General features: G+C 41.3%; 2 protein-coding genes across 2 annotated transcripts; both read left to right on the top strand.

The window, feature by feature from the left end:
- The first annotated feature begins 1,314 nt into the window (after positions 1-1,314).
- On the top strand, positions 1,315-4,602 carry LOC105704306 (trypsin-3). Its single transcript, XM_012433393.1, has 6 exons — positions 1,315-1,423; positions 1,524-1,686; positions 1,784-1,989; positions 3,284-3,492; positions 3,601-3,658; positions 4,362-4,602. Exons 1-6 carry the CDS (start codon positions 1,315-1,317, stop codon positions 4,511-4,513), a joined length of 897 nt encoding a protein of 298 aa, XP_012288816.1. The 3' UTR covers positions 4,514-4,602.
- Positions 4,603-5,550: 948 nt separating this feature from the next.
- On the top strand, positions 5,551-13,197 carry LOC105704305 (transmembrane protease serine 9). Its single transcript, XM_023432145.1, has 11 exons — positions 5,551-5,623; positions 5,691-5,853; positions 5,912-6,123; positions 7,128-7,336; positions 7,418-7,475; positions 7,538-7,617; positions 10,280-10,388; positions 11,339-11,501; positions 11,594-11,802; positions 11,876-12,127; positions 13,076-13,197. The coding sequence occupies exons 1-11, from the start codon at positions 5,551-5,553 to the stop codon at positions 13,195-13,197; spliced, it is 1,650 nt and encodes a 549-aa protein (XP_023287913.1).
- Positions 13,198-14,472: the final 1,275 nt, after the last annotated feature.

The following is a 14,472-nucleotide window of genomic DNA, read 5'->3' as shown; positions in this document are numbered from 1 at the left end:
ATCTAGTCCAATGTATATAATGTTTACCTCTGTGAGGTAGTGTGAGATGTTATGTTTCTATTTTTACGTGGCTCTTTAATAAAGATGAATTTACTTCGACGCAACGCCCTGGATTTTTAAATCATTTCCGCCATTTATTCTCATTGTAGGAGAGAAAATCTGGTTTCAATTGGAATTCCTCGATAATGGGATAACAAACTCGAAGATAATGAATCGTAACATTCTAAACAATTGAATTTTATAGACACTGAAGGAAAATTCAATCGCTTAAAAATTATCCTCAAAATGGCGTCGGTTTCTTCCTGGCTATGGGAATTCATGGACTTTCGAAGACGCACTGGGAAAGAGTATTTCGACATGGATTTAGAAAAAGGAGCTGATAAACTGTTTAATGAGATGCTTCGACAATAATGGAAACGAGGTCGTCCGTAGCGTTTTGCTTTCAACGATGAATGTGGGTTAGTGAAACCACCGGGTCGTTACGGATAAAGCACGACTCCTGGTTGTGTTTCCAGATAACGCAAGAGCGAGGCAAAGATATGAAAAAGTGCCCATAAGATGCTTCCAACTTATCTTCAATTATCCGACAAATATTTATATACAAACTTTGCAAACAATTCAAACATCCAACTACTCCCATAATTCCGAAATGTATCACGATCACCGGAGAATTAATAATAAAAATCGAACTTTCGAGGAACTCCGCTCAGAAAAAACAAAATGGCGAACCTCGTCCTCGCTCTTTCATCGTCAAAAAAAGGATCACTATGGTTTTCACGATACACCCCCGTTGTTATAAAAATTCCCCATGATGAGGCACAATTAGATTGAATGACTGGACAAGAAAGAGAGGGAATAACAAATAAAATTAGAATTATCCTCTGGATATTTGCTCGCCGAAAGATGGTGCGAGTCCATTGATGAATTCGGATCTCCGGAGTGTTTCAGAAGCCATGCAAATATCGGTGAAATATTGGAGTGTTATTGCGTGAAAATGTAATGCTCGAGCAAGTAGGCTTATTGACAACTGCCAATTGTGCGAAGAAAAACTGCTTACGAGTCGTCAGATGTTTTAGGCAATCGCCAAATAATTATCTGCCGTTATCAATTAACCTGGGTCGTTAAACATTGCATCAATTCACCCGAGACCACATGTTCCACCTCGAAGGACCTGTACGAATTAAATAAATATGCGTAATTTGTGGACAATCGCCTCCCCCGTTCCTTTGTTGCTAAACTTAAGTATAAAAAGCGGATATCAACGAATTCTTTTCACTCTCGTTTCTCCCCGACACCAGAGGATCATCAGACATCATGTACTCGTTACAAATTTGTACAATCGCGATACTACTCGTAAGTGTCTACGCATATGTACCTTACGGCACTTGGAACAACAACAGAGAACAATCGTGCACGAATTGCGGTAAGTAAACATCGGATAACATAATTTCCAGATCCGGGGAATTAATTTTACCGTAAAAAATGATAAGAGGTACTCTTATAAATAATTTTTTTCTTATCAGTATGCGGAGCTCCAGTGAGGAACCGAAGAGTAATAAACGGAAAGCCAGCCAATCGTATCGATTACCCATGGGTGGTCATCCTCAGGAAAAATGGATACTACAAGTGCACCGGAAGCTTGCTGACACCTAGACATGTTATCACAGCTGCTCACTGCTTGGTGGAGTACGCGATAAGTCCACTTAATAAAACAAATCTGCCTCCGAAGAGAATTTCATGGCAACCGGAACTCCACCTTGGATTTATTTTTTCTTCATTTCAGCTCCTATGCCCAGCAATTCCAAGTTGCAGCAGGACGTTACAACGTACCTGGGTACGATGCCAGCGAGAAACAGTACAGAGTGAGAGCACTCCATGTACACGAGTACTATAATTCCAAGAATTTCGATAATGATATCGGTATCATGGAACTGGAGTCTCCAGTACAGCTGAACGACGACATGCAATTGATTTGTCTGCCTGGAGAGAGTGAGTTTTCCTTCTTAAGGTGAAGTGAAACACGTCTTGCTTGATCGACGTCGATAAAGAAGATTTTTTTAAGTGCCTACGTTGCCGACGTTGGTTTTTATATCGACAGCTGGGTCGAATTATATTGGGTATTGTACCAAATGGCATACTCCACCTGTCGTTTTCCTACAATAATTATAAAGAAATCCAAGTAAAACTCCAGAAATCCTCTGGATTCGTGCTTTCTGGGGCTCTAATTCACTGCGGAGGGACCCCCTGCGCCATCTGTGATTTCCAGGGCAATTAAATCTTCACTCCGAGACCTCGTATTACCATCGTTTTGGCATAGAAGCGTATTCAACACTTTTTTTGCCTTTATCACGTTCAATTGCGAGTTTATCGATTACTAGAGTGTTCTAAATTGTCGTAAAATTGTCCTGACCCTTTCGATTCTCATATCAGAGCCTTCCATAATTGTATATCGATCGAAATATGAGAGCTCAACGCCATTTTGGTCCTGGTCTGGGTTGAGTCAAAAAATCCAAATTTTAAATGTGTCAGGACAAATCTTAGATGATCAGGAGTGATGTGTCAAAGTTTCGGACGGTTTGGTCTAATACCCTTAAAAAAAAGTGTTGTATTCGAATCGACTGATTTACAACACTTTTTTTTAAGGGTATTAGACCAAACTGTCCGAAACTTTGACACATCTAAGAATTGTCCTGACACATTCAAAATTTGGATTTTTCAACAAAATTTTTTAACTCACTCCAAACCAGAACCAAAATGGCGTCGAGCTCTTATTTCGATCAATATCCAATTATCGAAGGCTCTGATATGAGAATCGAAAGGGTCAGGACAATTTTACGACAATTTAGAACCCTCTGGAAATCGATAAACTCGCATTTGAACGGGATAAAGGCAAAAAAAGTGTTGTATGCGTTTCTATGCTAAAAGGATGGTAATACGAGTTCTTGGAGTGAAAATTTAATTGCCCTGGAAATCACAGATGGCGCAGGGGGTCCCTCTGCAGTCAATTAGGGCCCCAGAAAGCACGAATCCAGAGGATTTCTGGAGTTTTACTTCGGTTTCTTTATAATTATTGTAGGAAAACGACAGGTGGAGTACGCCATTTGGTACAATACCCAAAATAATTCGACCCAGCTGTCGATATAAAAACCAACGTCGGCAACGTATGCATTTAGAAAAATCTTCTTTATCGACGTCGATCAAGTTCCTCGACGTGTTTCACTTCACCTTAATTAGTGTATTTCACGTCTCACCTGTTACCGATTCCATGTTTACCTTCCCATAGGCCACGTGGACTACTCAGGATTGGTCGGCACGGTGGTCGGATGGGGTAGAACCGACAAGAATTCCGGAAACGTCTTCAACACTTTGCATACCGGTGATGTTCCCATCTTATCAACGGCTCAATGTTCTCGCAGTCTGTACTACCAAGGACAAGTGACGCAGAACATGATGTGCGCTGGTTACCTGCAAGGTGGACGAGATGCTTGCATCGTGAGTACTCCACTTCCTACTAAATTAGAAAAATAATTAACAAAACTCCAGCCGAGTTTTTTGCAAGAAAATTGGGTAATCAAACGTAACTTTGTCCGTTATCTTCAGGGGGATAGCGGTGCTCCTCTTCAGGTGAAGAGAGAACATGGCAGCTACGAGCTGGCGGGTGAGTTGAACTTTTAGCGTTTTCCTTCAACTTCTGCCGGATACAATATGTCTTTCACGGGTTTAAGGTGAAGGGCGACACCCTTCTAATCAGTCGATTCGAATACCACACTTTTTTTTAAGGGTATTAGACCAAACTGTCCGAAACTTTGACACATCACTCTTGATCATCTAAGAAATTTGGATTTTTCAAAAGAATTTTTTAACTCAGCCCAGACCAGAACCAAAATGGCGTCGAGCTCTCATATTTCGATCAGTATACAATTATCGAAGGCTCTGATATGAGAATCGAAAGGGTCAGAACAATTTTACGACAATTTAGAACACTTCAGTAATCGATAAACTCACATTTGAACGGGATAAAGGCAAAAAAAGTGTTGTATGCGCTTCTATGCTAAAACGATGGGAATACGAGGTCTCGGAGTGAAAATTTAATTCACCTGGAGATCACAGATGGCGCAGGGGGTCCCTCCGCATTCAATTAGGGCCTCAGAGGATTTCTGGGGTTTCACTTTGATTTCTTTATAATTATTGTACGAAAACGACAGGTGGAGTACGCCATTTGGTACAATACCCAATATAATTCCATATAGCTGTAGATATAAGAACCAACGTCGGCAACGTAGGCATTTAGAAAAATCTTCTGTATCGACGTCGATCAAGTTCCTCGACGTGTTTCACTTCACCTTAAATGTTTCCTGTAGGAGTCGTCTCCTGGGGAATCGGCTGCGCTGATCCAGGATATCCAGGAGTGTACACGAGAGTCACGAATTATTTGGACTGGATCAGAGCTCGCACAGGAAATGAATGTCCTTGCAGACCCCACTCCGACACTTCCAGTTTGCTGAACCTCTGATCACCGAATCTTCCCTACGGGGTAAATTATGTTAATTTTACCGGATACACCTCTGCGAGGTGGGATTACCTTGTACGTACAATAAATCGACCTTGGAGCAATTGCATTTAATTTCCTCAGTCCATAACCTTAATATTTATTCGGCAAACTCTGGTGATAAACGATTCCTAAAATTGCTCATCCTGGAATTAATGGGACATGTAATCGTGCTGTGAAATCGGAGTTCAATTACACGATTGCGATTGGATTAATCTCGGTGATTGAACATTTCACAATGAGACACCTGTCGCATCGAACAGACCGAGCTTCCAGATTAGTAAATTGTAATAAGAAATGGAAATAAATGTTACGTGCAATTGTGATGACGTAATTGTATCTCTTAATAAATTAATTCCCCTTCTTTCTCCATTTTTTAAATCCGGTACAATGGTATATTAAAAGTGAGGATAAATGTGCCCATAATTATGAAAGTGGTCTAAGTCATATATTTTATGTTTCGAAATTACATTGAATTAATTTCATTTTAAATAATGTGTCGTGAAATAACTGATAAACTCATTTTTTTTTTATTTTGACAGACCACTTTCATAATTATGGGCACAAATGTCACATGAAAATAAATCCGAGAAAATGTCACATTTCGTCGCCGAGCTAAAAGTCTACCATAACTCAAAGTAATTATCATTCAAATAGAGGCGAGGGATTTTTAACTCCGATATAGACAGTAAAAAAAGACGAGAAGATGCAACGAGTTAGTCGGCATTCAATGACAAGTCAAACCGGTCGAATTTTTGATTTACCTTTTTGAAGAACGGTGAAATCAATGCGACCAGGTTGTGCGCATCTTCCCAGCGCATAACAACCAAAAAAAAAGAACAAGGCCGTTTTGGATATTTTTCAAGCGACATTTTTCGGGTACATCCAGTATGTCTCCGGATTCACAACTTAGTCCAAAGGGAGAGAGAAATTCCCCGCTTATGTTGAGCCACATAAATCGGACTTTACTAACCCTTATTATAATTAATATCTATGCGAATATGATGCTACAAGATGGCGAGAGACTGGAGAACGCGATCCAAAATGGCGGAAGCTCCACCTGCGACTCCTGCGGTAAGTAGGAAGAATTTCAATTGATATACATTCGGACAGATCGTTTTTCACAATATTATTCCCTTAGCGCATAAACCGCAAATCAGACACAAGAGAATGGTAAATGGAAAGCCGGTACAAAATGGCGAATTCCCTTGGATAGTTGCGATAATGAAGAACATGCAGTACCGGTGTACAGGGAGTCTGATAACGCCGAGACACGTTATCACGGCTGGGCATTGTTTAATAAGGTAAAGTAGTATATGAAATAGGACAAAAGTGCCATTAATAGTTGGTACACATTTTTAGGGCATCCCCGGAAGACTTCGTCGTGATTCCGGGTCGATTTCGATTGGCTGGTTACGAGGAATCGGAAACCGTCGAAGAATATCGAGTGAAGTCTCTCCACGTCCACGAAAACTTCGACACAACCAAATTTGACAATGATATTGGCCTAATCGAACTAGAGACGCCTGTAGACATGAACGTGAAAAAACGGTTGATTTGTTTGCCCGTTGACAGTGAGTATAAAATTGGAAATATTTCATCTCTAAAAATGTAGAGAACAATTCCTAATTAGAAGGGAATTAAGGTGAAGTGAAACACGTTGAGGAACTTGATCGACGTCGATAAAGAAGATTTTTCTAAATGCCTACGTTGCCGACGTTGGTTTTTATATTGACAGCCGGGTCGAATTATATTGTGTATTGTATCAAATGGCATACTCCACCTGTCGTTTTCGTACAATAATTATAAAGAAATCCAAGTAAAACTCCAGATATCCTCTGGATTCGTGCCTTCTGGGGTCCTAATTGACTGCAGAGGGACCCCTGCGCCATCTGTGATTTCCAGGACAATTAAATTTTCACTCCGAGACCTCGTATTACCATCGTTTTAGCAAATAAGCGCGTACAACACTTTTTTTGCCCTTATCCCGTTCAAATGCGAGTTTATCGATTACCAGAGTATTCTAAATTGTCGTAAAATTGTCCTGACCCTTTCGATTCTCACATCAGAGCCTTCTATAATTGTATATCGATCGAAATATGAGAGCTCAACATCATTCATCGATCTTAAGGTGAAGTAAAACATCGATGGACCCCCTGCGCCATCTGTGATTTCCAGGACAATTAAATTTTCACTCCGAGACCTCGTATTCCCATCGTTTTAGCATAGAAGCGTATACAACACTTTTTTTGCCTTTATCCCGTTCAAACGCGAGTTTATCGATTACCAGAGTGTTCTAAATTGTCGTAAAATTGTCCTGACCCTTTCGATTCTCATATCGAGGCCTTCGATAATTGTATATCGATCGAAATATCAGAGCTCGACGCCATTTTGGTTCTGGTCTCAGCTGAGTTAAAATATTTGTTTAAAAAATCCAAATTTTGAATGTGTCAGGACAATTCATTTGGTCTAATACCCTTAAAAAAAGCGTTGTATTCGAATCGACTGATTTGAAGGGGGTTTCACTTCACCTTAAGTTACTAAAGAGTTACTAAAGAGTTTGCGCAACGGGTACCAGAGTACGTAAACTATAGTGGAATGGTTGGAACTGCCGTTGGTTGGGGAAAAGCGAGCATATCTAACCCCTCGTTACCGGTGATCGCCCTCAAAGTTAGTCTCTTGATTTTGACAAACGAGGAGTGTGCACGGAGTTGTCACGAGAGGATGCAAATTACGGAAAACATGTTCTGTGCTGGATACCTGGACGGTGGGAAAGATGCCTGCGATGTAAGCGAAGACACTGATGCCTTATATTGAGAATGTAAAGTCTAATTACCGAGTATGAATTGTTCTTTCATTTATTCCCAGGGAGATAGCGGTGGACCGCTTCAAGTAACGCGGGACTATGATAGCTATGAACTAGCAGGTGAGTAGAGGTAAAAAAATCTCGCCAATCAAGGTAAAAAGGTCTTTCGTCCCGTGATGTAGGTATCGTCTCATGGGGAGTCGGTTGTGGACTGAAGGGATATCCAGGAGTTTACACGAAAGTCATCAACTATCTACAATGGGTGAAGAACATCCTAAACGAAGAATTCCTCTGTCAACCCAACGACCTGTCGCAAATGTCTGAAAACCTCCCTTGACATGTACAATCTGGTCCCCTTGACAAATTCTTTAGTATAGTTTACCTAATTTCTTGCAAATAAATCCTCCCTAGGGAGCGACTTTTCTCGAGAAGAGCGTAAAAGAAAACGATTTGCACGAAAGTCATCAACTATCTACAATGGGTGAAGAACCTCCTAAATGAAGAATTCTTCTGTCAACCCAACGACCTTGCGCAAATGTCTGAAAACCTCCCTTGACATGTACAATCTGGTCCCCTTGACAAATTCTTTAGTATAGTTTACCTAATTTCTTGCAAATAAATCCTCGCTAGAAAGTGACTTTTCTCGAGAAGAGCGTAAAAGAAAACGATTTGCACGAAAGTCATCAACTATCTACAATGGGTGAAGGACCTCCTAAACGAAGAATTCTTCTGTCAACCCAATGACCTGTCGCAAATGTCTGAAAACCTCCCTTGACATGTACAATCTGGTCCCCTTGACAAATTCTTTAGTATAGTTTACCTAATTTCTTGCAAATAAATCCTCCCTAGGGAGCGACTTTTCTCGAGAAGAGCGTAAAAGAAAACGATTTACACGAAAGTCATCAACTATCTACTATGGGTGAAGAACATCCTAAACGAAGAATTCTTCTGTCAACCCAACGACCCGTCGCAAATGTCTGAAAACCTCCCTTGACATGTACAATCTGGTCCCCTCGACAAATTCTACACGAGACAGGAAATATAAGATTTTCGCCCGAGTTTACCTAATTTCTTGCAAATAAATCCTCGCTAGAAAGTGACTTTTCTCAAGAAGAGCGCAAAAGAAAACGAAGACCCTGCGCGGCGTCCTTCGCCTGTAATATTCAATGGAGACCATTTACTTTAAAAAGCCGACGACCAATCCCGACTTCCCCGGACATCCGAATCGAGTCTGGGAACGACAGTGCTCCCCAATGAATACCGAGCCTTGATGTACATTGGAGGACATGAATGCCTCCCCTGCAGACACGACATCGCCTGTGCAGGTTGGGAGGGCATCGATGTCTCCCAGTGTACACTCTGAATCCACCGGGGAAAGAACTTTCTTTCCGAGCTCGAACTGCGTGCTAGGCACACCGGATTCAGTGCCGTGGACGCGCCTTTATGGAGCCGGTGAAAGCCGCAATCGCGATATCGTCCAGCATCTTCGATTTCAAATTCGCCATTAAAACCGGCCCATAAGTAGATAAAGAACCCAGGATAATTCCAAGATAATGCGGCATTGTCGAGGTGGACGAGTCGCCAAGTGTTCATCGTTGGACCGCGGCTAGATCGGATTTCGTTTATATTCTTGGACCCCCCCTGAAGAAGGTGCGATGTTCTCCTCGGAGAGGTGTCCCATGACAGTGATTATCCTGGTGACCTTATTCGTCGGCGGCAAATCTCTTCTCGTGGGTGTCGATCAGCTGGACCATCGAGATTCCACGGTGAGTACTCCGATGACGTCCGCAGAAATCTCTGGAGAAAGTGTCGCACTTAGAGAGTTCGGTGCTGGATTTGGAGAACACAAGGGGTCCAATGAGTGGACTAAATGCGAGGTCTTAAGGTGAAGTGAAACATCTTTCAAATCAGTCGATTCGAATACAACACTTTTTTTTCAGGGTATTAGACCAAACTGTCCGAAACTTTGACACATCTAAGAATTGTCCTGACACATTGAAAATTTGGATTTTTCAACCAAATTTTTTAACTCAGTCAGACCAGAACCAAAATGGCGTCGAGCTCTTATTTCGATCAATATACAATTATCGAAGGCCCTGATATGAGAATCGAAAGGGTCAGGACAATTTTACGACAATTTAGAACACTCTGGTAAGCGATAAACTCGCATTTGAACGGGATAAAGGCAAAAAAAGTGTTGTATGCGCTTCTTCGCTAAAACGATGGTAATACGAGGTCTCTGAGTGAAAATTTAATTGACCTGGAAATCACAGATGGCGCAGGGGGTCCCTCTGCAGTCAATTAGGGCCCCAGAAGGCACGAATCCAGAGGATTTCTGGAGTTTTACTTGGATTTCTTTATAATTATTGTAGGAAAACGACAGGTGGAGTATGCCATTTGGTACAATACGCAATATAATTCGACCAAGCTGTCAATATAAAAACCAACGTCGGCAACGTAGGCATTTAGAAAAATCTCCTTTATCGACGTTGATCAAGTTCCTCGACGTGTTTCACTTCACCTTAATTACCTGTATAATACACGTAGTTCTCGAGGAGGACACGAAAGCGTTTTCCATATCCCCAGGAATTCCCGTATACGTCTCTCCTCTCTCCAGGATAAATCACTTTTCCTTAGGCCTTTACTGGTGCCTTTCGAACTCTGCAGCCTCCGGCAGTCTGTCCTAGATAAATCCAGCGATCCTCTGAAAAGCAACGCCATTTGTCATCATTACTCGATCACTGGTCAATTGAATTGATACTCATTGGTCACTTATCTTACTTTCTGTGCGGAAGTGCACTTGAATTTGACGAGGCAGGCCTTGACCCATAATTCCGGACAACTCTCTCGACGACGTCGTAAAGAGGCGTGTGTATTTACTCGAGAAAGTGAGCGTACACCTTCTCAGCACTGTTTTCTTCCAGGAGTCTGCGAGCAATCGAACCGGCAGGTTCCTCTTCGACGAGATCTTCGGTATAGACGTAACTGGTCCATCCGAGGCCGACGACGAGAGGCTCAGGAATTGTTCTTGCGGTGAGAATATCAAATAACATTTTTAAGTACCTAAGAATATCATATAAATCATGCAGAATTGAAAAATACCCTCAAGCGACAATTATTTCTTAAAATAATTAAGGTGAAGTGAAACCCCCTTCAAATTAGTTGATTCGAATACAACACTTTTTTTTAAGGGTATTAGACCAAACTGTCCAAAACTTTGACACATCTAAGAATTGTCCTGACACATTCAAAATTTGGATTTTTGGAAAAAATTGTTTAACTGTAATCAAATTAGTCGATTCGAATACCACACTTTTTTTTAAGGGTATTAGACCAAACTGTCCGAAACTTTGACGCATCACTCCTGGTCATCTGAGAATTGTCCTGACACATTCAAAATTCGGATTTTTAAATAAAGTTTTTTAACAGCCCAGACCAGAACCAAAATGGCGTCGAGCTCTCATATTTCGATCGATATACAATTATTAAAGGCTCTGATATGAGAATCGAAAGGGTCAGGACAATTTTACGACAATTTAGAACACTCTGGTAATCGATAAACTCGCAATTGAACGTGATAAAGGCAAAAAAAGTGTTGTATACGCTTCTATGCCAAAACGATGGTAATGCGAAGTCTCGGAGTGAAAATTTAATTCACCTGGAAATCACAGATGGCGCAGGGTGTCCCTCTGCAGTCAATTAGGGCCCCAGAAAGCTTGAATCCAGAGGATTTCTGGAGTTTTACTTCTATTTCTTGATATTTATTATACGAAAACGACAGGGGGAGTACACCATTTGGTACAATACCCAATATAATTCGATATAGCTGTCAATATAAAAACCAACATCGGCAACGTAGGCATTTAGAAAAATCTTCTTTATCGACGTTCGACGTGTTTCACTTCACCTTAACGAATCGAAGGATTTTTCTCTTACGCTCCAGTAGAGAAGTCGAAATTCTCACGCCTTGTAAATCTGTCCAGAATGTGGAGTGACGAACCAGGAGATCCGCATCGTCGGGGGGAAGCCAACGACTCCTCACAGATATCCATGGATAGCACGTCTGGTGTACGATGGAAAGTTCCACTGTGGAGCCAGTCTTGTCACCAACGACTACGTGTTGACAGCAGCGCATTGTTTAAGAAGGTGTGCCACAATTTCCTGGTCCTAAAAAGACAATCTCTAGACGCGTGAAAGTTAAAAAACGACCTGCGGCATTTTTTCCCCCCTTTCGTCAGGTTGAAGAGGTCGAAGATCCGCGTCGTCCTCGGAGACCACGATCAGTACGTGAACACGGAGGCTGTAGCGGTAATGAGAGCAGTAAGTACGATCATTCGCCACAGGAACTTCGACATGAACTCCTATAACCACGACGTGGCCCTTCTGAAGCTGAGGAGACCCGTGAAGTTCTCCAAGACGATCAAGCCGGTGTGTCTACCGCAGTCGGGTGAGTGCTCTTCGGGTCCCAGGTCGACTCCTCGCAAGGACGTCTTCCTAGAGAAATCCCTTTGTCCTCGTAGAAGCTGATCCTGCCGGCAAAGAAGGGACCGTCGTGGGCTGGGGAAGGACAAAAGAAGGCGGCATGCTTCCTGGCGAGGTTCAAGAAGTCCAGGTTCCTATTTTGAGTCTTCAACAGTGCAAGCAGATGAAGTACCGTGCCAATAGGATAACCGGGAACATGATCTGCGCCGGAAGGGGGAAACAGGACTCTTGCCAGGGGGACAGTGGAGGTCCTCTTCTCGTCCACGAGGGAGATAAACTGGAGATCGCTGGTAATTTTTTACCGTATCTTGGCATCTTCTTCCCTGGATAGGAATAAGTACAGAGTAAGGTGAAGTGACACACGTCGAGGAACTTGATCGACGTCGATAAAGAGGATTTTTCTAAATGCCTACGTTGCCGACGTTGGTTTTTATATCGACAGCTGGGTTGAATTATATTGGATATTGTATCAAATGGCGTACTCCACCTGTCGTTTTCCTACAATAATTATAAAGAAATCCAAGTAAAACTCCAGAAGCGCATACAACACTCTTTTTGCCTTTATCCCGTTCAAATGCGAGTTTACCAATTACCAGAGTGTTCTAAATTGTTGTAAAATGGTCCCGACCCTTTCGATTCTCATATCAGAGCCTTCGATAATTGTATATCGATCGAAATATGAGAGCTTAACATTATTCATCGATCTTAATGTGAAGTGAAACATCGATGGACCCCCTGCGCCATCTGTTATTTCCAGGGCAATTAAATTTTCACTCCGAGACTTCGCTTTACCATCGTTTTAGCATAGAAGCGCATACAACTTTTTTTGCCTTTATCCCGTTCAAATGCGAGGTTACCAATTACCAGAGTGTTCTAAATTGTCGTAAAATTGTCCTGACCCTTTCGATTCTCATATCAGAGCCTTCGATAATTGTATATCGATCGAAATATCAGAGCTCGCCGCCATTTTGGTTCTGGTGTGGGCTGAGTAAAAAAATGTTAAAAAATCCAAATTTTCAATGTGTCAGGACAATTCTTAGATGATCAGGAGTGACGTGTCAAAGTTTCGGACAGTTTGGTCTAATACCCTTAAAAAAAGTGTTGTATTCGAATCGACTGATTTGAAGGACGTTTCACTTCACCTTAAAAATCCCAGAAAGAAGAATCATCCTGCACAATGTTATCTCACCTTTCGCCGAGGCAGATAATATTTTATCTCATCTGGGCATATTTTCCAGGAATCGTGTCATGGGGCTACGGGTGCGGCCGGCCAGGATACCCTGGGGTTTACACGAGAGTCGCAAAATATCTAAACTGGATCCGCATCAACATGAAGGAGTCTTGTCTCTGCGAGAAATGAAAGATTCTTAATTTATCTTTCAAACGTTTCCTTATCTATATAAACATTAAATGACCCAACGCGATGCACACTCCGTGCCCCGGCATGTGATATTTTTGCAAACCTTGTATGTACATATAGTTACCTAAATTGTTGTATAAAAAATACACATATAGTTATCTAAATTGTTAAAAAATACACAAATAGTTTTCTAAATTGTTATATAAAAAATACACAAATAGTTTTCTAAATTGTTGTATAAAAAATACACATATAGTTATCTAAATTGTTATATAAAAAATACACAAATAGTTATCTAAATTGTTATATAAAAAATACACATATAGTCATCTAAATTGTTATATCAAAAATATACATATAGTTATCTAAATTGTTATATAAAAAATACACATATAGTTATCTAAATTGTTAATCATTACATATTCCGAGTTTCCCCCTTTCCAAAAATCCTTTACGGCAAATACTGAACTTAGACAAACCGTTTTCTCGGAGGGGGGTCATTGAAACGTTATTCTTCGACAAAAGCGAGCCTTGGCGACGAGCTGCTCGTCGAGGGACGCCTCTGGAATAATACGCACCTTCCTGTAACGGTTTACCGCAATTCGGATCGGAGAACTGTCGCATGGTGTACCACTTCTGAGCGAAGGTGTACGGAACGAAAGTGCACCTTTTCGTCCCGCTAAATTATCCATTAGTCCGTTCATGGCCTCCATATCGTTTCATCTCCGAATTCCAGGATAACCGTTAACAGGGGAAATTCCTTAGATTAACGATCGTTGAGACGGATTACGCTTAGGGAAGCCGGTACGACAAGTACCGATGTCACTGTTCATAAAATGAGTAATCGCCACGATAAGATATAAAGCCACATTCGGTCTAATTTCATGCGCGCAAATCCAACATGGCGGCGTGAGAAGCGGCTTAAGGTGAAATGAAACACCCTTCAAATCAGTCGATTTGAATACATTTTTTTTAAGGGTATTAGACCAAACTGTCCGAAACTTTGATACATCTAAGAATTGTTTCGACACATTGAAAATTTGGATTTTTCAAAAGCATTTTTTAACTCAGTCTAGACCAGAACCAAAATGGCGTCGAGCTCTGATATTTCGATCAATATACAATTATCGAAGGCTCTAATATGAGAATCGAAAGGGTCAGGAGAATTTTACGACAATTTAGAACACTCTGGTAATCGATAAACTCGCATTTGAACGGGATAAAGGCAAAAAAAGTGTTGTATGCGCTTCTATGCCAAAACGATGGTAATACGAG

The sequence above is a fragment of the Orussus abietinus genome, unplaced genomic scaffold (genome assembly GCF_000612105.2).
Source record: "Orussus abietinus isolate OABI.00-Male unplaced genomic scaffold, Oabi_2.0 scaffold118, whole genome shotgun sequence".
In the NCBI taxonomy this organism is placed as follows: Eukaryota; Metazoa; Arthropoda; class Insecta; order Hymenoptera; family Orussidae; genus Orussus; species Orussus abietinus.
This window is presented reverse-complemented; position numbering and strand designations above follow the sequence as displayed.